At 44.0% G+C, this 27,840-nt stretch overlaps 1 protein-coding gene across 2 annotated transcripts; it reads right to left on the reverse strand.

Annotated features, from left to right (window-relative positions):
- Positions 1-35: 35 nt before the first annotated feature.
- On the reverse strand, positions 36-27,814 carry LOC124266057 (dynein light chain Tctex-type 5-like). 2 transcript variants are annotated; one of them, XM_046700872.1, is made up of 3 exons: positions 27,722-27,814; positions 6,953-7,059; positions 36-1,661 (listed from the first exon to the last, which is right to left on the reverse strand). In XM_046700872.1, exons 2-3 carry the CDS (start codon positions 7,046-7,048, stop codon positions 1,095-1,097), a joined length of 663 nt encoding a protein of 220 aa, XP_046556828.1. In that variant the 5' UTR covers positions 7,049-7,059; positions 27,722-27,814; the 3' UTR covers positions 36-1,094. The 2 variants fall into 2 exon arrangements, with proteins under 2 accessions (XP_046556828.1, XP_046556827.1); XM_046700871.1 differs by lacking the exon at positions 27,722-27,814 and adding an exon at positions 18,954-19,045.
- Between the last annotated feature and the right edge of the window lie 26 nt (positions 27,815-27,840).

Below are 27,840 nucleotides of genomic sequence, written 5' to 3' on the forward strand. Positions count from 1 at the left end.
CAACACATGCTTTAAAGACATCCACGAGTCCAGTGGTCAATTATGATTTTTATCAAGCTACAGGCAAATATAGTTTCACTTTTACAAGCATTTCTGGAATAAACGATAAGGCTTCCGCTTTTTCTACGGACTCACGGAGGACGATGTTGCGAGATGCAGCAGGATGTTTTAACGCCTGATCGTAACAAAAGACAATAAGAAAACATGAAAGTTTAACCCCATGAGTACAGTTGCACGCCAGCTTGTATGTAAACGCGTCACTGAATATCCATATTTCAGTCTTGTCTCCAGCAAGGAGCAGATCAAGACCCATCTGCAGAAAGCTATCTTAGCGCCATGAGCGGTGTTAGTATGCAGTTTAAGAGTTAAAAGAATTCTAGCGCTAAAATTGCTTTATGCGTCTGGGCTGTGGGGTTGAATGTAAGTCTTGTCATATACTGCATCTCATGAGTTCATAATCTGTGAATAGTCACCATATCTTGCGTAAACGTTTCTCGTGAGATGTATTTTTATCTTCCTATTCTGTGTCTAAGATTATGGCAAGGTTTTTGTGGCTTATAAATAAAAGTGGTGTTCAGTAAACTACGGCGATAAGTATCTCGACCAACATACACAGCAGGTGCCCGGGACCGAAAAAGCAGTTCGTTATATTCGACAGTTCGTTCTATTCTCCAGTTCGTTAGAAGCGTGTTTGTCGTAAACGCAGTTCACTGAAATAGCCAGTCTTTGTACCCAGTCTCAACATACAGTCAGCTAAATAAGTGCTCGCCATTTCATAGGGAATGTGGAGGTGGAGTTGAGGTTTTGCCTTGTTGGCATTTCGGGTGATGAAAATGGGAATACTTTTCGCAAAGTCATATAATACAATTGTAGAATCATATACCAACAATCAGATGTCTTGGTAAAATCTAACAAATTTATGTCCAACCATGAACTCATGTGCAAGGTTGTTCCAGAACCTGTCTCAAACGTTCGTATCCAATACTGCTAAAAAGAGTTCCATGACCTTAACCTTGACCTCATTGTTTCAGGAGTTGGTTTAGTTGTGGCAGGATTTAAGGCATCCAAATTTCAGTCAGTGACATATATTGCCTTCATTCATAGTAAACTCCATGGACATATGCAATAGCTACTAGAGAGTGGTTCCTGTATGTGTGGGTGGCGAATGAGTCTGAATTGGCATCCCACACGCACCTGCTGGCGACCTCTGCCCCTTGACCTTTGTTCTCCATGATGATAACATTACTGACGATCTTATATCGCGGGAAGTCCATCGCCTTCACCCTGGCCTTGATATGAGTCGATATATCTGTTGTGATCTCCCTACACGTGCGTGGGTCGTACGTAACCTTGTCTAGCCTCGCGGCAAGGACGTCAGCCAAGAGCTTCTCGACCTTGCGGGGCATAAACCTCTTCCGTTCATCCGGTTCCAGCCTGAATGTGTTCTCCAGCTTGGGAGGCGGTTTTTCCGAACTCCGGGACTTGCTGTTCTTGGTGGCGAGTTTGTGCCAAGCCCGCGTCGCAGCTACCAGCTTGAAGATGGACATCTTCGGTTTTGTAGATTGTGCCACAGATTTGGTGGAGCTCTCGCTGTTACTGATGGCGCGGCTTCTTCTCTTGGGTTGGACATCCAGCTCCGATCGGGACATTTGACGAGGCAGCTGGAATATAAAGGAAAATAAATTTAATTTGTGACAAATTAGAGCAGTCGGTATAGTCGGTATAATTCCAACGGCCTTTGAACGTCGACGCCATGAACAACGCCTCACGCCATCGGTTACTACGACACCCTATGAGCCAGGTCACACATGATTACCATCCGATACTCTTTTAAGTCGACCGTTAGCTGGCGTACACGTGCTTGTGTGTCCGTTAACATGATTTGCGAATATACACGGAAATCAATCTGACGTTACATATGACCTTTCCTCCGTGGTCAATATCACATAGACAGACACAAATACAGCATGGTGCGCCAGGCCAGTATGTCTAGCGTATGAAGAATATTTGATCAACTGAAAGATTGCCTTCCAGATTAAATCAATGAATGAGTTTATTTGTACGCCGCTTTTAGCAATATTCCAGCAATATCACGGCGGGGGACACCAGAAATGGTCTTCACACATTGTGCCCATCTCCGACGTGACGTGCGAAAGCCTTAACCACTAGGCAACCGCACCGCCCCTGACAGATTCAAAGACAAGACGAAAAGGCATATATATAATAGGTCGTATTATGTAGCTGGTATTAAAGAATGTTTGAACATTCAAAGAGAAACTCTAACGAGACCTGAGTGATGTCAAGTGATTCCGCAAATGTCAGGGTTAGCGACACCGATATTCCAGATATGCATTTTCTCACTACGGCGTGTATCCTCGAATCAAAGCCAAAGGTCCAGTTGTATGGAAAAGGTATTATATCTCTGAGTTGGCAAGTCTATTTCCATTCATGTAATTGAGTTGCAAATGTTGGATCAAATAAGTTAGACACGTCGCCATTAATTATCATCAGCAAGCCCACATACATTTTCATAAAAGAGTATATTTTCGTGATTTGTCAATACTCGTTCAGCAACGATGTAAGTATCTTGCAACTACATCACCAACTGAAACAGTCACAGCGTTATACGTGGTAATTACTGAGTATATAAACAAATGATCAGCGTTATACGTGATAATTACTGAATATATAAACAAATGTTCAGCGTGCCTCAACGACGGCAACAGACACGTAAATGGAGCATATAACCATAACTAATATAAATTACATCCACAACGGTGTCCTCCCAACACGCAGACAGCCAGTTCGCAGACACTTTAAAACAACAACATTTACGGTTCAGTGAGCAGGTTACGATTTGTTTACAATAAATATTTAAAATATGACGCATCATGTCAATGTGGCCATGCATTTGAGAATGTTCTTCATTACTTCCTTGAATGTCCATTGTATACTACTCAAAGACATAAACTCAGTCTGTTACAATCTTTAGAAAGTATTGTTAAAATTAGAACACTGATTGGTATTAATCGTATCTTACATGGCAATGCAGGTGTCTCATTTACTGCAAATCAGAATGTTTTCAAATATGTACATATCTATATCTCTCCAACAAAACGTTTTCTCAGTTAACTTCTGTTGTACATATGCTATTATTGGGAGGGGTCTTTTCTATCAATAAACACAATGAAACCTCTCAGTGACAAACCTGTTTTTATATTCGATAGTAATTGATAGTAAAAACAATTTTTAAAAGAGAAATCATTTAGCATTTAATCACAACAAAGTTCTATTTACCCACAGTCAAACTTCTCAGTAACGAACCTGTTTCAGGCTCACCCTGCTCTACTCACTAAACAGTGGACTGTTCCATTATACCCGTAGGTGTTACCCTAATTAACCTTCTAGTTCAGGGTCTGTCAAATGGGTGATAACCTCCACAACGACTCTCGTCGTCGTGCTGCCACTCAAAATAAGCCATGTGTTGGGTGAACGAGGGTGGAGGAGAAAGTGACCACGGCGACCTCTACAGACCTGGATTACAGGGTACTGAATTGAATGAGTATAGTTTTCGTAAGTAGGCCATCGGACCATGTACAATCATATGATACAAAACTTAATTTTTGACAAGGCAATATACATCTTATACATTATTTACACACTTTTGATCTGATCACGAGGGCATACTTAATAAACTGCACCGTTTTCAGAAGAATAATCGTGTCATTACATTGCTATATTTTGTTAAACTTAATGATAGTTGGACATTGAACAAAATTGGGTAAATATATACTTCGTAACATTACATACCCATCACAGACAAAAATAAAATGTAATTCCTCCTCAGGGATGTTATTGTTACACATTTTACATATTGTTGAGGGATAATTATCATCTTTACGTCTTCCATAACGGAGAAGGGATAGGCGATGAAGTGTAAGTAAACGTAAATATCGTCTATATTCTTTAAAATGTACATTTGAAACAGAAAACTTTACATCTAATAAAGATTTAAATGCAGGGTATTGGCTTGAGATCATTGGTCAAAGGTCAAGGGTTAAGGGCGAAGTGTCTTCTGATTATCAGTAACTGTCCCTATCTGGGTACAACAGCTCTATTTACATGTTGTAAGTGGGTTAATGGGTTGAGAGAACAGCTACTGAAGAAATAGTCTGAATTCAGCCTGGTTGTCCCGCAGCTACAGAGGCCATTGCTGTACTTTGTGTAGACACGAACATTGATATACAGAGAGTACAGTCATTTTGGATGGGTGGTGACGTGCGAGCACCTTACCCTACGTGCAGTATCTGGGGGTCAGAGGGGTGTAAGTCTGGGGGTAAGGGTTGTGTGTGTGCTGTTATTTCGTCCCATGATGATTACAGAAAGTAATATACTGTGTCCCCTTCCTTTCGTAACATCGGTTAAACATTTCTCATTAACTCTTCACACACGCAAGCACACGCGCGCACACACTCCATCTCTAGTATGCTATAAGAGCAAAAGTGCAACATATGTTTTAATGAAACATGTGAATTATCCTGGGCTATAGAGAAAGTACTTCCTGTAATTGGACTAATAACTTTTATAAGATACATTTGCATTGATAAACGGTTTCAAACAATGACCCTGGCGGAATTCGAATATGAAACAAAAATCGCTTAGCACGTCACAGGCAAGCGCGCGAACTACCCAACAGCAAAGTTATATTACCACCTGATGTTATTTGATGCAGTTTTAATTTATCACATACTCTGCACGTGATTGGACCGCCTCCGTGGTGTAGTGGTTAGAGCGTCCACCCGGAGAGCTGAAAGCCGCGGGTTCGATCCCCGACCGCGTCATACCAAAAGACGTTAAAATATGGTACTTGTTGGTCCCTGCCTCGGTATTAATGGGTACAACAAGGACTGGTTGGCTCGGAGTCAGTATAATGTGTCTGAGTGGGGTATTCATGCTTCACTGCGGCATGGTATCTCAGTGGGCTAGCACTATATATCCAGCTTCAGTCTGGGCTAGTACAAGCAGCCTCACATCCACATACACAGGCATGCACGTCGTCATATGAGCGAAATATTCTCAAGCACGACGTAAAACCCAATTTCACCTCACCTCACCTGCACGTGATTGACGTCAAACAGTGTTTCAAAGTGCAAATATTGTTAATGAAACAAATTAATTGTTTCGCATTTGCGATACATTATATATGATATTATTACAAGTGAACACCTTAAGAGATAGAAGCTGAGGAAAATATAAATATAGTACTTACAATGGTCTTCCGCATATCAAATATTCCGCGTCCTTTAATAATTGACATTTTGTTAACTATTTCCTTCTAGGCAGAAAGTTCTGTAGCTTTTAGTTCCAAACACGCCATAAGTCAGTGAACGATGTTTACCCTTATACCTAATGCCTTGTGCGTGTCAAATCTCGTCGGCAGGTGGAGTCACCGGGAATGAGACTTCAAGTAGGGGCTACCACTCATTTGATATATGATTTATAACAGTTTATTTGTAATGTCTGCAATAAACTCCCAGTTTCAGACCCCGAGAGACGTGAACATGCGTCATAAATATTGTAGCTTTGACATGAGATAAAACGTTAACAGTAAATCTAATATTGATAATTACTGCCAACTGGAAACTAAATATGAAACTAAATAAATTGTTCATAATGTATTTTATATGCTCTTTTAATAGATGTGGGTATGAAATTTAAGACATATTTTAAATCGGTCCAACTAATGCTATATTCGACCTTGAAGAGTGAATACAGTAGAGTTATAAACGATAGGTGTCAAAATATGCACATGACATTAACGTGGCTACTATAGCCGGCAAGACATCAAGACATGAAGACATGAAGACATCAAGCAAGACATCAAGACATCTCTGTTAAACAAGTGTTAACAATATAAACTCACACCTGTTATAGTGAAACCATGTTATTGTGGATACCTCGCGTGATAGTTTTACTGCGGACCGTTCGGATAGCCGAGGTTTTTACCTGTGTTTTAGTCTGTCATACCTGTATTTCTACTTGAACATCAGGACTAGAGTGACTGAACATACTCGTCCATTATGTAAAATGCTACCTTCATCTTTATAGTTACCGTTTGTAGGGGAAGGGGTTTCAGAGTCAACAACACACACTATCTGGACGCATAGGATAGCCATCCTGCCCAGTACCATCTTCAGTGAAACCACTCACTAACGCTGTGGGGATGGGGCCAGGGTGACTGCGGGGGTGGAACTAGCCCCCAGAAACATGTGAAGGTCATACCACGTGACGTAATGAGTCGGGAGGTCCAGTTGTTCATGGCGACGGAATGGGAGGTTGTTCGTGATACCAGTCAGTGGATTATCTGGTCCGGGTTTGATTATGTACAGTCCGTCGTCATAAGCTGGGATATTGCTGAGTGTCACGTTAATCCGCAAATAAACAAAAACCTAAAATTACATGACCTGAAACAGGTTTGGTTCAAATGAACACATATTCATTTTCAAGGGCGTCTCGTCTTAACAATGTACAGTGTGTGCTAATTCCTTGCTTTCACTTAAGCAGCAACTCCGCCTTTGGTGTTCCCATGTTACAATGTTTGAGGTTCCATCGAGTGAACTCGCTCTTTCATGCTCACGTTTCCAGCGTGTAAATTCTTAATAAAGCTTTCAGAATGTTTAATGGTAGACATGTGGAGGACATTTAACAATTGGTCGCGTTAGTGACATAAATGGCGTGAGACTGGGAGAGGTCGCATGTAATACTCCACGAAGACATTGTCAGTATTATTTGAGTGAGTGAGTTTACGTTCACGCCGCTTTTAGCAATATTCCAGCAATATCACGGCGGTGGATACCAGAAATAGGCTTCATACATGCCATCGAATGATACATATTACATATTATTTGTAGGAGAGATGAAATGTTGTTTTGATTGTATTGGTTTAACGTACCTCTTTACTTCCCGCACCCGACGTCGAAGCTCTGAAGGTGGGGTGGACGTTGTCATTCTGCTTCAATGCATGCATCGTTAACTTCTCCGTCGTCATGGCGACTCGAGCTGAAACAAATGGTACATTTTAGTCACATTTAACGTATTTTACAATTGTTAAAACATGAATTTGTCATAATGAGTTCATAGTAATTTTTTGCCACATATCCACTGTCAGACCGCTATTCCTGCTCTTGTCTTTTTCCTTAGACATGTGGCATGAAAATTTTATTTTTAAACACTGACAGGTAATAATCAAATAAGATCCAAAGAAGAGTCGAGAACAAAGCTGTGTCCATTTCTCAAGGTGACAGGTAATTTAGGTACTGTGGTAAACCGAGACAGAAAGATAAAAACAAGTCCTCAACCAAACCTGACGAAGTTCGAACGTTGATGACATTTGCACATGCTTAGATCAAAGTCTATACAGGTAATAACTTTTCCGTTCAAGGGCTTGACGTTTACGCCAATATATTATGTTCGAGGCCTCAAGGACAACTTTTGATACAGGTGAAATAGTATAAATGAACTTGTAACAACGATGTGTAATGGAATTAACCCCTAGATAGTTACATGTGTGGTTGATTGAGTTACATGTGTGGCCTGGGTGATTGTATCTCGTTGTACCCTCACTGACTATTGGTAAAGCTGTTAACAAGGGGATACGGTTTTACATTTGATCACAGAGCTGTCTGTGTTATCCTACCACAGTGGGTGCCATGTTGTTACTGAACTATTAAATTGCTTAAAGCAGTGTAAAATCTCAAGCAGTGACGCGAGATCTTCCCGCGAATCACGTGCGAATAATGGGTCGTCATGTCGCTTAGAACGGCAGCGATACCTCTTTCCACTATCGTTTTGTTGTCTGTGTAATTAAAGCAGAAACGTAAATATTATCCTAGTCTATCCCAAGGTCTAAACTTATCCAGTAAAGTATGTGTTTAGCCTAATGGAAGGGTGATGTAAGACGGTTAACACAGAGCCGATTATCTGATCCCGACAGCACACAGTGAACAGTTTATAACCTGTCCTGCTGTTTGGCGCTGGCACGTCTAGACTTACACACGTTCTCTAAAGCTGAGATCAGTAATCAGTTTAAATGTTAATTTATAGATTATATAAAGTCTACATCTATCAATCTATCTATTTCCATCTACATGTATCGACATCTACCTAACTATATGTATTTCTATGTCTAGTTCTATATCTGTCTATATCTATCCATTTATCTCTATTTATCTATCTCTATCTATCTACCCAACAATATATATCTATCTGTTTCTATCTACAACTATCTATAATCTATATATAAATACAACTATATATATATCCCTATGGTTAGGTAGAGACAGATAGTTAGAACTATTTATATATAGTGAGTCAAAAAAGAAACTTCACAAAATGTAATTTGAAAAATAATGAATACTTTTTCTCTGATGATACATCTATGTATCCGAAATGGGATCCCTATCGTTCGACTCTAGAAAAACGTTAGCAAAACCCACTCAAACCCATCCATTCGTCGTGCAAATGACGTTAGTGCCAAATCAGGTTTTGCACGTGCAGTCGATCACGTGATCTTCGCATCGAAGTTTTCTTCATATGCACGTGTTTGCATTGGCCTCAAGAATTGAAAAAACACTTTTAAACCACAGTTCTAACGGTAGATCAAGCGGGAAGATCAATTATTGACGTCGCAAGAGCAATGGGATGCAGCCGTCGTACTGTGTATGACTTGCGAGGTCGTCTACAACAAACTGGCACCTCTTCTGATCGCCCAAGGTCGGGTCGTCCACGTGTGACGTCACGAGCAGAAGACCGTCAAATCGTCCTACGTCACCTACGTGACAAATTTCTGCCGGCTACACGAACCAGGGCTGAGATGTTTAGAGGTCGAAAGTCCTCACAGACCATTCGAAATCGGTTGCGGGCTGCCAATCTCCATTCTCGACGTCCATATCGTGGGCCAATATTGACGCCGTTTCATCAACGTCAACGTCTGCTGTGGGCCCAACGTCACCTCCGATGGACCCAGAGAGACTGGAATCGAGTCGTCTTTAGCGATGAATCCAGGTTTACCCTCAGATTCGCGGACGGCAGGCATAGAATCTGGAGACGACGACGTGAACGGTATGCCCAATGTTGTGTACAGGAAGTCGACAGATTCGGGGGCGGAAGTTGCATGGTGTGGGGTGCTTTCTGTGGGAACAACCGTTCCCGACTTCTGGTCATCCGTGGAAACCTCACAGCTGCTGCTTACCGCAACCAGGTGCTCACCCCTGAACTCGTTCCTTTCATGGCGGCTCATGGCCCAGGTCTACAGTTCCAGCATGATAATGCTCGGCCGCATACCGCGATGTTGACACGAAGTTTCCTTCAAAACGGTGGAATCAACGTCATGGACTGGCCATCGAAGGCCCCTGACCTTAATCCAATAGAGCACGTTTGGTATGCACTTGGGAGAAGGCTTCGTGGTCTTAGGAACCAACCTCAGAAGTTGCAGGAACTTGGCGTTGCCTTGCAAGAACAATGGCGCAGAATCCCCAACCACGTGTTCACAAGCATCAGGCAGTCGATGAGGAGACGGTGTTTGGCAGTGGTGAATGCGCGGGGCGGCCATGCACGATATTGAACCGAGAAATTTCGCATTTTTATTCTTGTGACTTGACATTCTGTATACCCATGTTTTGGAACGGCGGTGTAGCCTAATGGAATTGATTATGGCACTGTCAGTGTATCGAGTACATCACACAGATCTCAGCAATGAAATAATAACAATTTAACCATCTTACCATCTCTTGTTCTTTTATAGTGCCCTGAAGAAAGAATGTGAAGTTTCTTTTTTGACTCAGTATATATATATATCTATCTAGTTCTAACTATCTGTCTCTACCTAACCATATATACCTATCTGTATATATTTATATCTATCTATTTATGTATGTGTCTATGTCTGTCGATGTTTCTATATCTATCTACTTAACTATCTATATACAAGTTGCCCCTATAAGAGACTGGCGTCATCAGATGCACTATCCGCTCGTCTGGACTGTGTTAGGGATAGTACAATTTGACTTGCCTGGACCTATCATCGGTACAGACTTGATGCAAGGCTAGGGGTGCAGGCTGGGTTAGCGTGTACATCACACCGTGTTATTGATTGTGACATAAACACGAGGTTTATGATAAAACATTCAGTAGGAAGGCCATGTGTTGTAAGTGAGTTACATTGTTTCTGTTCGGATTCAGTAGAGGCTGGTGTTTTGAACTGACATTGAACGTTCTTCGTATTGATCTGTATTGATTTCTCTTTGTTGTTTGTTGGTGTCAGAATCTTTTACGTCCAGACTTTGGGTTAAACTCGTTGTCTCAGCTTGGCGATCGACACACAACAACAGTGAACCTATATATCATGGCACGTACATGAACGGTGTTCCTGGGACAACATAACAGTATATATAATATAACGGTTTGCAGAGTGCAAACGGATGTTAGTGAGTGGGTTTAAGTTTTACGTCGCTTTTAGCAATATTCGGCGGGGGACACAAGAAATGGGCTTCACACATTGTTCCCATGTGGGGAATCGAACTCGGGTCTTCGGCGTGACGAGCGAACGCTTTAACCACTAGGCTACTAGGTACTTAATGCTGATTTTATTGAGGTGAAATTGGGTTTAACGTCGTACTTGAGAATATTTCGCTCATATGACGACGTGCATGCGTGTGTATGTGTATGTGCGGCTGCTTGTACTAGCCCAGGCTGAAGCTGGTTTTATAGTGCTAGCCCACTGAGATACCATGCCGCAGTGAAGCATGAATACCCCACTCAGACACATCATACTGACTCCGAGCCGACCAGTCCTTGATGTACCAATTAATGCCGAGCGCCAGGCAGGGACCAACAAGTACCATATTTTAACGTCTTTTGGTTTGACGCGGTCGGGGATCGAACCCGCGACCTTCCGCTCTCCGGGCGGACGCTCTAACCACTACACCACGGAGGCGGTCGCTGATTTTATTAATCAGAAATACATTACAGACACGACTGTGGAAGGCGGCTGTTCGTTAAATAAACTATCTGGCACAAAGAAAATGCACACTTCAAAATTTGAATTTAACCAAACAATAACAAACGTTATAAAACCGTTACGAGGCTGAAATCATTTGCTGAAACACTTCCAGGTTAGAACACAGCTATAAACCCCGTTTAGGCTACATCAACATCGAATAACTAACTATATGTGTTTGTTGATATTCGCCACCATCAAACAGAGTGTTTAGTTTCAGTGTCCGGCGCGTCGGTAGAGTAGAATAGTGGTTAGTGGCGTTCGCCGAAGACTCGGGTTCGATTCCCCGCCGTGATATTGCTGGAATGTTGCTAAAAGCGGCGTATAACACTCACTTACACATCATTGCCCGTCAGTTCAATAAAACCTGAACCAAGCAAATACGTGATTACGACACAAGCGGCGATACACGTCACCAGGGTATGATGTAACCAGCAACACGGACACCTGATCACCCATGCTCTCTACCCACGACCAGCAACAGGGGGGTGGGGTGGGGGGTGGTTTTTGGCTCAGCCTGGCCCTGGGACTCACATTGTCATATATCAGCGCCATCTATATCATTGAATGATGACAGTAGAGTGTGTCCTTCACGTATTCTTGGGTTAAACGTCTATGAGTATTATCGCCACCATATTTCTCTTATGACATAAGCCGTTCAAATCGTTTGTTGCACGACGCACCGTCTAGGCGTTATCTCAGCCCACAGATCAGACCGATAGTTCTTGACATATGATATAAACCATTATAGCCCGTGTCTCCTGTCAAACCGGATTAAAATAGAACGCTTTCAACCATACTGTGCAACAAACGAGCTGAACTTAATGGAGGTTGTTCAAAGGGAAACCAGAGGCTGAACGATCAACCACCACCTCACCACCAACAGCATCGACAGCAACAGCAACAACAACCGCAAACGAAGTAGTAGGTGGGGTTCATGTCTATAGCACTTTCACGCATATGTCTATGTGTGTGTGTGTGTGTGTGTGTGTGCGTGTGTGTGTGTGTGTGTGTATTTGAATATGTGCGTATGTGAGTGCTTGTACTATCCTCTAAATATGTATGCTTTTATAGGAAACGTTCTGCGTTAGAATACGAAATTTCTATTTCCGACAGCACGTGTTCGGTTTGTTATCTGTTTTGTGAGGAGGTCCTCCCGCAAAATGTGTGTAATAACAGTTGGATGTTATAATTTGATCATAAAACAAGCTTATATGCTCCTATGTAGCCTGGTTGTATCAAGACATACTACAGCTCATTGGCAATACATGGACATATCTTGTCTGTACTACGTAATATTTACATGTAGCAGAACACTGGTATCCAACGACAAATTTGTAACCGCGAGTGTTTGTGTGAGCTACAGAACATATGCGTTCTCTATCAGAACGTGTGTTTTGCTGTGAATAAAGATGATATATAACGGTAAGCGGCACACTAATGTTCTATGCGAGAACACGTGTCCCAATGATAGAACACTGCTCTTTAGTTTTTCTTAGTGGCGTCGAAGGTTGTCCATGTGACTCTCGTCTGGTGTATGAGAAAACTGGCGTGACGTCGCATTCATTATACGCTACAATTACTGTCACTTAATGGTACCTGTGGCAATATGAGTCGGTCGTGAATACCTTAGCTTCATATTTAATCCTTATATGAGGTAATTGTGTTCAATGGAAATAAACTAAATAGACGCATTCTGCAGTCATCGTTCTGCATCTGCACCTAAAAGGGTTTATTCCAAAACTGTTTTACAGTGCACACCGAAATCAGATGATCGGTTTATTTGAAACTCGGATCGCAGAACCGAAATATGAATGCGACAGACACGATCACATTACATAACGTGAAAACACCACATGTAAGATATCGGTAATAAAACCATATAATGGTCAAAAATAGAGAAAACCTGCCACATACAAAACGTGTAGCGGATGACATATTCTTGGCCATTTCAAGCCATTCTTCGCAAAATGTGTGCAATGAATTCCTGTTCTATTGCTACCATCACAGATGGATTCCGGAGTGTACCGTAAACGAATGTACCGTATTTCCTGCAAAATTTGCGCCCTGGCGTATAATTTTTTCAACGGACTTTCAGACCCGGCGCTTATTAGAGTCCCGGCGCTTTTGCGCCTACTTGGTGTAATTACCGTAATTGTTAGTATGCTGCTTTACCCCCGTCGCTTATTAGAGATTGGGCGCTTATTAGAGGAAGTACGATATGTTTGAGGTTCTATATATTGAGGACTGGACAGTGGTGTTCGGATATGCACTTGTGGTCTGTAACAAATCTCGGAAAATTCTTTTGCAGTTGCAAGGACATGTGCAGTGGTGACAACCCATCGACAAAGGCGGCGAGTTGTGTCATTACGGAAGGAACAAGGGGAAACCTACACAGGTCAGGTGTTTGGCTTTTATGTGAAATACTTGCATTAAAGGACGTATTTCAGATTATCAGTATCGTATAAATTAGGTGACATTTCAGGCGAAGTGTGGATCACATGTTTCACAATGCTACACGAGAGTTTCCTGTGTTTTGCTGAGAACTCTGACTCACACAGTAGACCTCAATATCCGCGTGATCGTACAAAATCAGCATACCATAGATAATGCTACACTTTAGAATTTCATCTGCGTGTAGTTATTCAAGAGAATGTGTATGGGTGTGTGACTGTAGTTTGAATTCTTACACGCCTTAGAAGACCATTGGGTAATCTTGGTTGGTTGTTGTTTAACGCCACACTCATCAATATTCCAGCTATATGGCAGCGGTCTGTAAATAATCGAGTCTGGACCAGACAGTCCAGTGATCAACAGCATGAGCATCGATCTACGCAACCGGGATATGATGACGTGTGTCACCCGATCCCATTTATCGCCTCTTTTACGACAAGCATGGGTTGTTGAAGACCAATTCTAACCCGGATCCTCACGGGTACATTGGATAAACTGAAACTGGAGTTTGAATTGCACACGTACGAGTATATATCATTTCACCACATTACCATAAGTGTCAAAAGAAGTATTGAAAACGTCCTACAGATGTTATGTCGCCAGAAAACGTCGAATACTTCTACACATGTTTGTAGAGCACTACTGTTCATCGTTCAGAATACACTGATGGGCTAAAGAAACGTTACCATTTTGAAATTGAAATTATATAAAAAATTCCAAATTCAGCTTCAATTACCATCACATGAAAACACATCGCCCAAACGCAATAATGAGTGAGTGAGTGAGTTAAGATTTAAAGTCACATCGGCAATATTTCAGCCATATCGTGACTAAAACTAGTTCTAAATTCATAATAAATACATATAACATATAAAATCCTGTCAACGAAGGACAGCAAAATTACTAGATTATCACAAAAAATGGGTTAAAACTAGCTAGCATATATCTTTAAAAGTAGAAAACTATTTTTGGACAATACAATGTAAAAATGGGCTATTGATCGCCAACACGCAATAATGAGTTTTCCACTTGGAAATAAGTCATGTAATCCATGATTTTTCATCATTTTGTCAAAATATGGTTTGCATGTTTTTCCCGCAAAGCGAAAGAATTAAATGCCAAACGGGTATAAAACCAATACAAACGGGTTGTCAGACATTCATTCTATCAAAAAACGTCCAAAAGAATGGCTCGATTAACTTTGCGACAACGAGCGATCGGAATGATCGAAATGGGAGCTTCCCACGCCCACGTTGCAAGAACGCTTGGCGGTCATCGCGTCACCGTCACCAGGCCCATGCAGCGATACCGTCAGACAGGACTGACCTCACACAGGCCACGGTCAGGCACACCTCGAGTCACAACACCCCAGGAGGACCGATACACAGGCCACGGTCAGGCACACCTCGAGTCACAACACCCCAGGAGGACCTCACACAGGCCACGGTCAGGCACACCTCGAGTCACAACACCCCAGGAGGACCGATACACAGGCCACGATCAGGCACACCTCGAGTCACAACACCCCAGGAGGACCGATACACAGGCCACGATCAGGCACACCTCGAGTCACAACACCCCAGGAGGACCTCACACAGGCCACGGTCAGGCACACCTCGAGTCACAACACCCCAGGAGGACCGATACACAGGCCACGATCAGGCACACCTCGAGTCACAACACCCCAGGAGGACCGATACACAGGCCACGATCAGGCACACCTCGAGTCACAACACCCCAGGAGGACCGACACACAGGCCACGATCAGGCACACCTCGAGTCACAACACCCCAGGAGGACCTCACACAGGCCACGGTCAGGGCACACCTCGAGTCACAACACCCCAGGAGGACCGATACACAGGCCACGATCAGGCACACCTCGAGTCACAACACCCCAGGAGGACCGATACACAGGCCACGATCAGGCACACCTCGAGTCACAACACCCCAGGAGGACCGACACACAGGCCACGATCAGGCACACCTCGAGTCACAACACCCCAGGAGGACTGATACACAGGCCACGGTCAGGCACACCTCGAGTCACAACACCCCAGGAGGACCGATACACAGGCAACGATCAGGCACACCTCGAGTCACAACACCCCAGGAGGACTGATACACAGGCCACGGTCAGGCACACCTCGAGTCACAACACCCAGGAGGACTGATACACAGGCCACGGTCAGGCACACCTCGAGTCACAACACCCCAGGAGGACTGATACACAGGCCACGATCAGGCACACCTCGAGTCACAACACCCCAGGAGGACCGATACACAGGCCACGATCAGGCATACCTCGAGTCACAACACCCCAGGAGGACTGATACACAGGCCACGGTCAGGCACACCTCGAGTCACAACACCCGGGGAGGACCGATACACAGGCCACGGTCAGGCACACCTCGAGTCACAACATCCCGGGAGGACTGATACACAGGCCACGGTCAGGCACACCTCGAGTCACAACACCCCAGGAGGACTGATACACAGGCCATGGTCAGGCACACCTCGAGTCACAACACCCGGGAAGGACCGATACACAGGCCACGATCAGGCACAGCTCGAGTCACAACACCCCAGGAGGACTGATACACAGGCCACGGTCAGGCACACCTCGATGTCACAACACCCCAGGAGGACTGATACACAGGCCACGGTCAGGCACACCTCGAGTCACAACACCCCAGGAGGACTGATACACAGGCCACGGTCAGGCACACCTCGAGTCACAACACCCCAGGAGGACCGATACACAGGCCACGGTCAGGCACACCTGGAGTCACAACACCCCAGGAGGACTGATACACAGGCCACGATCAGGCACACCTCGAGTCACAACACCCCAGGAGGACCGATACACAGGCCACGATCAGGCACACCTCGAGTCACAACACCCCAGGAGGACTGATACACAGGCCACGGTCAGGCACACCTCGAGTCACAACACCCGGGGAGGACCGATACACAGGCCACGGTCAGGCACACCTCGAGTCACAACACCCAGGAGGACTGATACACAGGCCACGGTCAGGCACACCTCGAGTCACAACACCCCAGGAGGACTGATACACAGGCCACGGTCAGGCACACCTCGAGTCACAACACCCCAGGAGGACCGATACACAGGCCACGGTCAGGCACACCTCGAGTCACAACACCCCAGGAAGACTGATACACAGGCCACGGTCAGGCACACCTCGAGTCACAACACCCGGGGAGGACTGATATACAGGCCACGATCAGGCACACCTCGAGTCACAACACCCCAGGAGGACTGATACATAGGCCACGGTCAGGCACACCTCGAGTCACAACACCCCAGGAGGACCGATACACAGGCCACGATCAGGCATACCTCGAGTCACAACACCCCAGGAGGACTGATACACAGGCCACGGTCAGGCACACCTCGAGTCACAACACCCGGGAGGACCGATACACAGGCCACGGTCAGGCACACCTCGAGTCACAACACCCCGGGAGGACTGATACACAGGCCACGGTCAGGCACACCTCGAGTCACAACACCCGGGAAGGACCGATACACAGGCCACGATCAGGCACACCTCGAGTCACAACACCCCAGGAGGACTGATACACAGGCCACGATCAGGCACACCTCGAGTCACAACACCCCAGGAGGACTGATACACAGGCCACGGTCAGGCACACCTCGAGTCACAACACCCGGGAAGGACCGATACACAGGCCACGATCAGGCACACCTCGAGTCACAACACCCCAGGAGGACTGATACACAGTCCACGGTCAGGCACACCTCGATGTCACAACACCCCAGGAGGACTGATACACAGGCCACGGTCAGGCACACCTCGAGTCACAACACCCCAGGAGGACCGATACACAGGCCACGGTCAGGCACACCTCGAGTCACAACACCCAGGAGGACCAATACAGAGTTACCAGACGACTGAGATCCTATGGATTCCAGCCTTACAGACCTTTCCGGGGACAGTATTTGACAGCCGGACATCGTCGACGGAGACTTAAAAGGGCCCGTACAGTTCGACGTTGACAGCGACGTGACTGGCAGAGGGTGCTGTTCTCGGATGAAAGCCGCTTCTCTCTGTTAATTTTGTTCTATGGATCTATCTTTTGTGGTTAACAAAACACAGACGTTCTTGTGTGTTCCTCCCTTGTGTTATATGTAGTGTTCGCAAGTAGAACACTTGGGTTTTGAGTCTTGTCAGGACTAACGTTGGTTTGTTGTGGATACCATGCCGGTTTACACACAGCAAACTGACTCCGTGCCAGTTTGTCCTGGTTTAAGTCCAGCGTCAGGCAAGGTAACAACAAATGCCATCATGTAAATTCCTTTCGGTGCAACGCTGTGGGGGATCGAACCAGCCCTCTTCGGGCAGACACTGTATCCTCTAGAATACGGAGTCGAGTCCTATAATTCTGAGCGAATGAGTATGGTTTTAGGCCGCCTTTAGCACTATTCCAGCAATATGAAGGAGGGACACCATTCATGGGAAATCGAACCCGTGTCTTCAGCGTGACTGGCGAACACTTCAACCGCAGACCCCGTATGATTCAGAGGGCAAATTGATCTAGCTGTTTTCGGGCATGTAGCATGTTTCGTTACTATGACAACTACCATTATTTATACTACGTCGTGGTAGACAGTGGCCTCGTCGCATACGTAACGTTCATAAACTGATATGAAAATGTCTTTGACCGTATGTTTTTTCTCAGTACTATCATTTTATACTACTCCAAGAAGTACTTCAAATGATACAGACTATAGGCTGTGGTAGCAGGACATGGCCAGGCGTTCCTTAACTTGCTGTGAGTGGTATAGAACACCTATACAACATGAAGTCATGAGTTCAGTTCATATGGTAACAGGTATGTAAACAGTATCCCTGTAAGTCGAGTAATTTCGTGATATAGGTGGTTCGCAAAAACAGTAACATCCAAATTAAATCATTCAAACTACAACGTATTAAGACAAAATACATGTACATCTAAATTTGATGGAATTTCGAAGCACCTAAATATAACAACGCGCTTCAATATCTATATTTGCAAAAACGTTTCGGATCTATGTCGATAAGCGGCGATTCCGTCAAAAAGTAGAAACCTCATTATCATGATTTTGAAAACGAAACATAACCAAACTAACTGAGTGATGTTGGGTGTAGACCGCTTTTGGACAGTTTCCTTTGCAGGTGAAGCTTGGAGTTTCAGCTTAACGTGGACGAAAGCCTCAAACCACCCAAATAACATTTAGACGTTGGCCCAACGTTGGCAATGGTTTTGCCAACATTGCCAACGTTGGGCCAACGTCCAGATGCTAACTGGGCAACCGTCCCTTCACAGCTGTTTTGATAATCCCTAAGAACAATTCAGACTTTATGAGACAGATATGTTTTCGGGATTCATACATTACTAAAGTTGATTAAACTTACCTAAATCCTTATTCCATGTCAACAGACGTCGAATACCAAACGACACCTGTATCCAACAAGACAATGATTGTTTACAGCGTGACAGTCAACTCCTCTACACCTGGAAGACACTGTGTGGAGCCTACCTAGTCAGCCTGGTATGTACATTGTGTTTTCCCCCCGCATCATTAACTGTAACTGGGCCGCGTGTCAATAACAACGCGTGGTGATTGATGCCTGGCAGCTTGTCGATATCACTGTCAACAACTCTCACATGAATAGGAATGAAGTCCCATTCAGTGATAGATAGGGTCGGCGCGGAGTGGGTGTTCAAAGTGAAGATTGAGATTTTACGACGCTTTCATCAGTTACTGAGAACATCCTACACGTAATATTTTGTTTTTATTTTAATTACATTCGAAGCTACGACTTACTGCTAATAACCCCGTCCGCCTCCAAGGGATAAGACGGTAAGGAAAACACCGTTATGTGATTAAGATTTGCCTGTGTTCTCAACTGAGCATGTGCCACCTTGAAATCAGGGTTAGAACTCGCAGCATCCCATACGTCTCATAACAGGCAATCGAGGGGATCGGGTGGTCAGGCTCGCTGACTTTATGCATGTCATCGTTTCCCATTTGAGTAGATATATGATCCAGATGACAATAACTTAACTGTTACACTGATATCTACAGAATGCCGTCATGCAGCCGGCATACGACTATGGGTTGTGTGGCGTTAACCAACAAACAAACGAAGAAGTATATGTTTCCATGAAATGATAAGTGGCATATTGTAATATCTTAAACCTCAGAATACCACCGTCAGTTCCCAATAAATAATAAGTTATGTTTATGGATCAGTGTAGTTAGTATAGTTGACAGGCTCATTTCGAGCGTCGCCATATCCTTGTTATTTCAGGATTATCGCTTTGATATAGTATTTCCCTATACACAGCCTTGAGCTAGGTGCCCTTGAACGGCATACCTATTGACGCGAAACACCGAGAAAGACTGACATCACCTGAACCTTGGGAACGAAAGCAACATGAACCAAACTACAAGCATAGTTCCCATACCATATATACATGTAATTGACAAAAATGCACTCGATACAATATGTTGTCATCGTCTATTTTTGTTTCTTCACGCACATTCCAGCTGAGTCACAGGTCCGACTACCGTTACCATTACCTCCGTTTGTTTGTTTGTAGTTTGCAATATTCCGGCTATATGGCGGCAGTCTGTACATAACTGAGTCTGGGCCAGACAATCCAGTGATCAACATCATTAGCAGTTGCTACTGAGTTGCTTCCGTGGGGAACCCGATTTATAATTTATCCCAGCAGGTTATGCTGCTCCTTAAAAACCTTAATGGACAGGGTAATCAGACTCAGTTACTCGGTCATCGTAACGACGGCGTGACTCGTTGCTCTTAACATCAACCACTGGGTTGTGAACAGCAGACTCCACAGTATACAGGCCGCGATAATGTACCTCGAATAGTGGGCGTTAAACACTGACACCACCATCATGTTTACTACATCAGATAGCTGTAATGTTGGACTAGAAATATAAGAAAACAACAGCTGTCATTATCCCCCCTCCACCCAACTCCCTCGTATCCACCTTCAAGTTGTTTACTTTTGTAACCATGGAGACGCCAAACTTCCAACAGCGCCCTTAACCACAGGCCGTACACGGAAACAAAGAATTTAAAGGGGTGCTTCGCGCTCTATTATACATGTTCGATACCCATAACCGATCGTTAATGGTTTTCAGTCTTAACCTGGATGTCAAGTTGTTGGCAGACAGGGTGGCGTGTCGGTTTATGATCCAAGCTAACAAACAAGCCAGCGAAAGAACCCACACAATACCCGTCACTGAAGGCCTTCAAGCCTCGACTTTAACAAATAAACCATTGAACAACGCCATGTCAAGCATGTGGCATAACGTGTTTAGGAGGACATTCAAAAGGAATATATGTCATGTGTTAAACATTGTCAACAGTTCCCCGTGTAGCCCCTGTGGAGGTTTTTCGAAGTCCGATGTACATGCTAAGTACGAGTCCAGTGAACGTTATAAGCCCAATCTAGGTGACGAGTCCAATCTTTGTGATAAGTCCGATCTACGTGATGAGTTCAATCTACGTGGTAAGTCCAATCTACGTGATACTAGTAAGTCCAATCTACGTGGTAAGTCCAACCTAGTGTTACGCCCAATCTAAGTGGTAAGTCCAATCTACGTGAGAAGTCCAACCTACGTGATACGTCCAATCTACGTGGTACGTCCAATCTACGTGATAAGTCCAATCTACGTGGTAAGTCAAATCTACGTGAGAAATCCAATCTATGTGGTAAGTGCAATTTAGGCGCTAAGTCCAATCTACGGGATAAGTCCAATCTACGTGGTAAGTCCAATTTAGGTGCTAAGTCCAATCTACATGATACGTCCAATCTACGTGATACGTCCAATCTACGCGGTAAGTCAAATCTACGCGAGAAGTCCAATATATGTGGTAAGTCCAGTTCAGGTGCTAAGTCCAATCTACGTGGTAAGTCCAATCTACGTGATAAGTCCAATCTACGTGGTAAGTGCAATCTAGTGAAACGCCCAATCTACGGGATAAGTCCAATCTACGTGACACGTCCAATCTACGTGGTACGTCCAATCTACGTGGTAAGTCCAGTTTAGGTGCTAAGACCAATCTACGTGTAAAGTCCACTATATCTTCGTCATAACTCCAATCTTCGTCATAATTCCAATTTAATGATAAGTCCAGTCTGTCTCCGTGATAAGCCCAATCTAAGTGATAAGGCCAGTCTGCGTGGTAAGTCCAATCTACGTGATAAGGCCAGTCTACGTGATAAGTCAAATCTACGTGATAAGGCCAGTCTACGTGATAAGGCCAGTCTGCGTGATACGTCCATCTATGTGATAAGTCCAGTAAGACCAGTTGAGTGGAACACTGACAACAGTTCCTTGTTCAGAGTGGACATAAGACAGCCACCTCACTGAAAGTGGCCTAAACATGGTATTGTGGTTAACGTAACGTCGATCATGGTAATATGTGCCAACTGAGCGAGGCAATATATGTACATAATGCAGGATAATATTTGTATGTCGACCATGGTAATATCTGCCAGTTGAGCGAGGTAATATCTGTATGTCAAGCAGTATAATATCTCTATGTCGACCATGGTAATATATGTGTAATGGCTCTATGTGAGCATGGTAATATCTGTTTCTACGCTTTTAGCAGTAACAATCGGACTTCACACTGTACAAATGTCGGGAATCGAACCCAGACCTTTAACGTGACGACCGAACGCTTTAGCGCCCATGCTAAACGACTGTCCCTCTGAAAACACTGCCTACATGTCGGAACTAGCACACCTGTGCTTGTGAATACAATTACAATAGACATAAATATACGTCAGAACATGAGAGTTGCGAGGCATTTCCAGCCCACAGGTCTCCTGTCCCTCCACATGAAAGGATGTCGTTGTTAATGACTTGGGAGTCAAATTACAGATTTATATAAATGTCCACAGAATACATATCAACAAAGTCAACGAGCTTTCAAGACGAACACATATTGTCCAACGAGCGATTAAATTCCTATTGAAGAGTCTAAACTTTCCTAATGGACGGGTGTTATTTCATTATAGTATTCAAGCGTTCGGTAAGGTTGAGAGCGTTCTAATGTAATACAGTCTGATATTGGGCAAGGGCTATAATGACTTATTTTATACATCAAGAACTATCGGTTGATCTGTGGGTTTATATCCCGCCCAGGCGGTACGCCGTGCAACAAGCAACCTGAATAGCTTCAGTTATACCAGAAACATGGTGCAGATAAATACTCATAAACTTATGACCCAAGACTATGTACAGGACAGACATTACTGCCATCATTCCAACACACGGGTATATGACAGTCTCAAATATTCAAGTACTAAATGAATGCCGAGGGTTTCATGCTCAAGCTATGCATTTCTAATATACTCACCACAACAGTATTTCAGTATTATATGGATCATGATATCATAAATACTTTAATATTGTAAATTGGGATGTTCCTTAACTCTTTTTGTTGAGTATATATGTAACAGGTGTAATCATCAATATGTTTCACCTGTGTAAGTTACTACTTCAGATTTAGTATAAACAGCATTTCTGTGGGTTCTGTGTAAAATTATGTATTAGTAATATTTTTGTTAATTATTGTCCAAAGTGCTTATGTCTGTCAAATGATAAGTGTCGGGGACACAATACTTCATGCACCCGTGTATGCTGACCAGAACAAAGTGCCAGTACAAGCAACGAGGGCTGCCTAATGATGAAACTTGTTTCTAGTACTCGGCGATGTTCTCGCGAATTCCTGCAACACCCCACTACCCCGCCATCTGGAGTTATCCCGTGAAGGTCGTTAGCTTCAATCGATATCATCGATGCTTATGTTCCAATCACTGGTCTACCTGGTACAGACTTGAATATTTACTAACAACCGTTAAACAACACTGCTGCCAGGATGGGAACGCCACATTAACTTGGTGCGCCAAGTGGCTGCACGAGTTTTATGCTCTCCGGGGAGTTGAGATTGAAAATGCGATGTGCCGTTGAGATTGACATTGAATGGCCGAGGGAAAATATAGCGCTTTGAGCATGCATGTACATGGGATGGACTATAGCGTTATATAAATACCCATATATTAATATTAATAATACTAATATGCTGTTGATATGCGTGTTTCCCCAGGTTTCAAAAAGGGTTTCGTTGCAAACGCTCTTTACCCTCTAATTCAGTGTAAGACTAAAAAAATCAATAATTAACCTTTGGAATAGAATAGAAAAAATAGAAAAGTCGGCCATCCGTCATGCAATCTACCATTTTGATAAACGTAATGGTGGAAACAGCCACACTTTTGTGCGTCCCACGGGATTAAAAATCTGGGTCCCTTTCACAATTCCTATGGAGTAGGATACAGTATTTTGCGTACGGTAAAGTTTCTCCGCTGCTGAAGTCGTTCACTTCGGCTGTCGGATCGATAAAGTCATAAATCATATTATTGTGAGAGGGTCAAACATTCTGCCAACATCGATACCCACGATAGGGTCATAACGATGGGATAACGTGCTAGGGAGAGTAGAGACACTGGGTATATGACTTTCTTTATCACCCACGTGGAGAGATATCAAACACAGTTTGTAGGCTACAAGGGGTTTTATTGTGTTTGGAAAACATGGGGTGTTTACCAACACACTCACAAGTAAGACTAACTTTGTACTGCTTTGTATGGTGGCTCATCGTCGGTCCAATTCTGTAAGGCCTCAGATTGACTGAAGAAGTAAGTGAATGGGTGGCTGAGTCGTTGAGGGGTTGAGTGAGTGGTTGAATGGGTGGTTGAGTGATTGAGTGAGTGGTTGTGTGGCTGAGTGGATAGTTGAGTGGGTGGTTGAGTGAGTGGTTGAATGGGTGGTTGAGTGATTGAGTGAGTGGTTGTGTGGCTGAGTGGATAGTTGAGTGGGTGGTTGAGTGAGTGGTTGTGTGGCTGAGTGGGTGGTTGAGTGAGTGGTTGAATGGGTGGTTGAGTGAATGAGTGAGTGGTTGTGTGGCTGAGTGGATAGTTGAGTGGGTGGTTGAGTGAGTGGTTGTGTTGCTGAGTGGATAGTTGAGTGGGTGGTTGAGTGAGTGGTTGAATGGGTGGTTGAGTGATTGAGTGAGTGGTTGTGTGGCTGAGTGGATAGTTGAGTGGGTGGTTGAGTGGGTGGTTGAGTGATTGATTGAGTGGTTGTGTGGCTGAGTGGATAGTTGAGTGGGTGGTTGAGTGAGTGGTTGAATGGGTGGTTGAGTGAGTGGTTGAATGGGTGGCTGAGTCGTTGAGGGGTTGAGTGCGTGGTCGAATGGGTGGTTGAGTGATTGATTGAGTGGTTGTGTGGCTGAGTGAATAGTTGAGTGGGTGGTTGAGTGAGTGGTTGAATGGGTGGTTGAGTGGGTGGTTGAGTGGGTGATTGAGTGAGTGACTGACTGAGTGAGTGACTGAGCGAGTGGTTGAGTGAGTAGTTGAGAGTGAGTGTTTGACTGAGTTTATGTGCAGGCGAACAGTATTTCAGTTATATCACGGTGTCTGAGCTTGAGAAGGTATACCCCGTTTGATGACAGACGTTCATGTGTACCACTTTGACGATCCCCACGAACCAAGGGCCTGTTTCACAAAGCGATCGTAGCGCTACGACTGTCGTAAGTCTTTGTGAAAGTGTGGGAGTTACGATCATCGTAGTGCTACGACTGTCGTAAGTCTATGTTAAAGTGTGGGAGTTACGATCATCGTAGGGCTACGACTGTCGTAAGTCTATGTTAAAGTGTGGGAGTTACGATCATCCTAACGCTACGACTGTCGTAAGTCTATGTTAAAGTGTGGGAGTTACGATCACCTTAACGCTACGACTGTCGTAAGTCTATGTTAAAGTGTGGGAGTTACGATCATCTTAGCGCTACGACTGTCGTGTCTATGTTAAAGTGGTGGAGTTACGATCATCTTAACGCTACGACTGTCGTAAGTCTATGTTTAAGTGTGGGAGTTACGATCATCTTAACGCTACGACTGTCGTAAGTCTATGTTAAAGTGTGGGAGTTACGATCATCTTAACGCTACGACTGTCGTATGTCTATGTTAAAGTGTGGGAGTTACGATCATCTTAGCGCTACGACTGTCGTGTGTATGTTAAAGTGTGGGAGTTACGATCATCTTAACGCTACGACTGTCGTAAGTCTATGTTAAAGTGTGGGAGTTACGATCATCTTAACACTACGACTGTCGTAAGTCTATGTTAAAGTATGGGAGTTACGATCAACATAGCGCTACGACCGCTTTGTGGAACGGGGCCCAGGTTATGATTCTGACAAGCGTAGGAACATATCAAGCCGAATGTGGTATTTACACCGTCCATCATAGGATCGTGGAAGACCAAAGAGAAACAGCTCTGCAAAACGCATCGTGACGTCTCGGGCGACGGTACTACGATTAATAGATTTCCTCCAGGGGATGTAGGCACAGATAAGGAGAGATAGAGTGTCAGGTACGCTGCAATGGTTTGACAATGCAATTAAAACGAGAAGATATCAGGGTTGATCAAGTAAGACTTCAAGACATTGGACATTTTGTAGCGCATGAACCACCATTTGTAGCGCATGAACCACCATTTGTAGCGCATGAACCACCATTTGTAGCGCATGAACCACCATTTGTAGCGCATGAACCACCATTGTAGCACGGTAGGTGGAGATCAATCGGCAGAAATCAACATCAGCACAAACAAAACGGGCGCGACTATTGGATATAGAAAAAACGAGTATTGTATTCTGTATAAATCACATCAATCGATAATTCCAGCACCTACTACCTCCACGTTGAATTCAGTGAAGTCGACATGTTGGTTTACATCAACGTTGGTTTGATAAATGTGTACTGATAACGTTCACTCTGCTATAAAGGCGTTTTACTATATATGGTGAATTAATTGAAAGATGTATTGAAAACATATCACGTGACTGATTGACCTGCTGTGTTATAATATCGATTATGTCTCCGATGTCTTATAATCGGGTGTTATACGTGATTGACATATGGAACTCTCCCCGCCGACACTGTACTTGTAGACAAACAGCTACACTGCTGTAGTTGATTTAGCACGCCTACCATGTACCTACTATTTTTATGAAGGCAATTTTGAGCATGAAAAAATAAGGGGATAGCATATATTTACTTGGGTGTATGTTTCTACAGTCGGCATTTCTCCAGCTGTATTGTGGCGTCCGGTACACAATCTTACCTGGGCCACACAATCTAATGATTGATATTCCGAGCATGTCCCTTGACGTCGAATGTCGATGTTACGTAAATCATTTAAGTCTCAGGATTTGTACCTTACTCGTGAAGATCCGGGTTAGAATTGGTCTTCAGCAACCAATGCTTGAGGCGTCTAACGGGGTTGACACATGCAGGCGCGTAGCAGGCCATTTTTTTCGTGTAAGCCCGATAGGTTGCAAAGCTTTATATTTAGACAGTATTGAGGACTTGCCCAGCATTCATAGCAAAAATCATTTCTAAGCCTGTTTTTTTAATAATGGTAGCCACGCCTCTGACATGTTATGATGTTGATCACTGGATTGTATGGTCCGGACTTGATTATTTACAGATTATATATAGCTGGAATATTGCTGCGTGCAAACAAACTAAGAGAGCTTGAACCTCTATCCATTACGTCGCCTCATTGACCTGCATTGGACGCTGGCCATGGTGACCTGTCCTGACCCGGAATTCACATGGGCCACGACGCCTGTTACTTGTACCACGATGAGAAGAAAATGCCCCTTTAACAGATTCCATGCATCCTTTAGTAGAGAGTTAACGGTACAGATATAACGGATCTCAGAACCAGAATGTCCCAGCCGTAGGACATGTAGTGTTGACAGTGCCTATAGATTAATTCCCCGTCAAGAGTAGCTCAACTCAAAGTTACACTTTATTCCCAAACAGCGACAAACGATATACCGTTCTGTTTGTTTGCGAGATAAAACTCCCTAGGTGGCGCTAATATATCTTCCTTCGATAAACGTTTACTTTAAACAGGCAAACACGTATCAAGCTCACTAATACATTATGCGGCAAATGTTTCACACCGTCAAATATTCCAGTCCGAGACAATCACCTATACAATCGAAATCTTACCTTGATATTACTACAACCAAACTCTGTTGCAAGAACTATAAAAAAATCGTCTCACCTGTCTGATATCAAAGTCGCCGACGTACAGGTAACAGCGTCTCTGACGCCGTGTTTCTGTCAACAGTCCCCGTTGTGTCCCACCTCACTGTACAGCTCAACCCGTTCGCGACGTTCCGG

This window comes from Haliotis rubra, unplaced genomic scaffold (assembly GCF_003918875.1).
Source record: "Haliotis rubra isolate DU_JTF1 unplaced genomic scaffold, ASM391887v1 Scf123, whole genome shotgun sequence".
NCBI classification, from domain to species: Eukaryota; Metazoa; Mollusca; class Gastropoda; order Lepetellida; family Haliotidae; genus Haliotis; species Haliotis rubra.

Bases quoted from the DNA above. Each gene is read 5' to 3' on its own strand.
- LOC124266057 (XM_046700872.1), bottom strand. From the start codon at position 7,048: ATGACGACGGAGAAGTTAACGATGCATGCATTGAAGCAGAATGACAAC. The intron at 1,662-6,952 runs GTACGTTAAACC...TTTATATTCCAG, and splicing joins CGGGTGCGGGAAGTAAAGAG to CTGCCTCGTCAAATGTCCCG.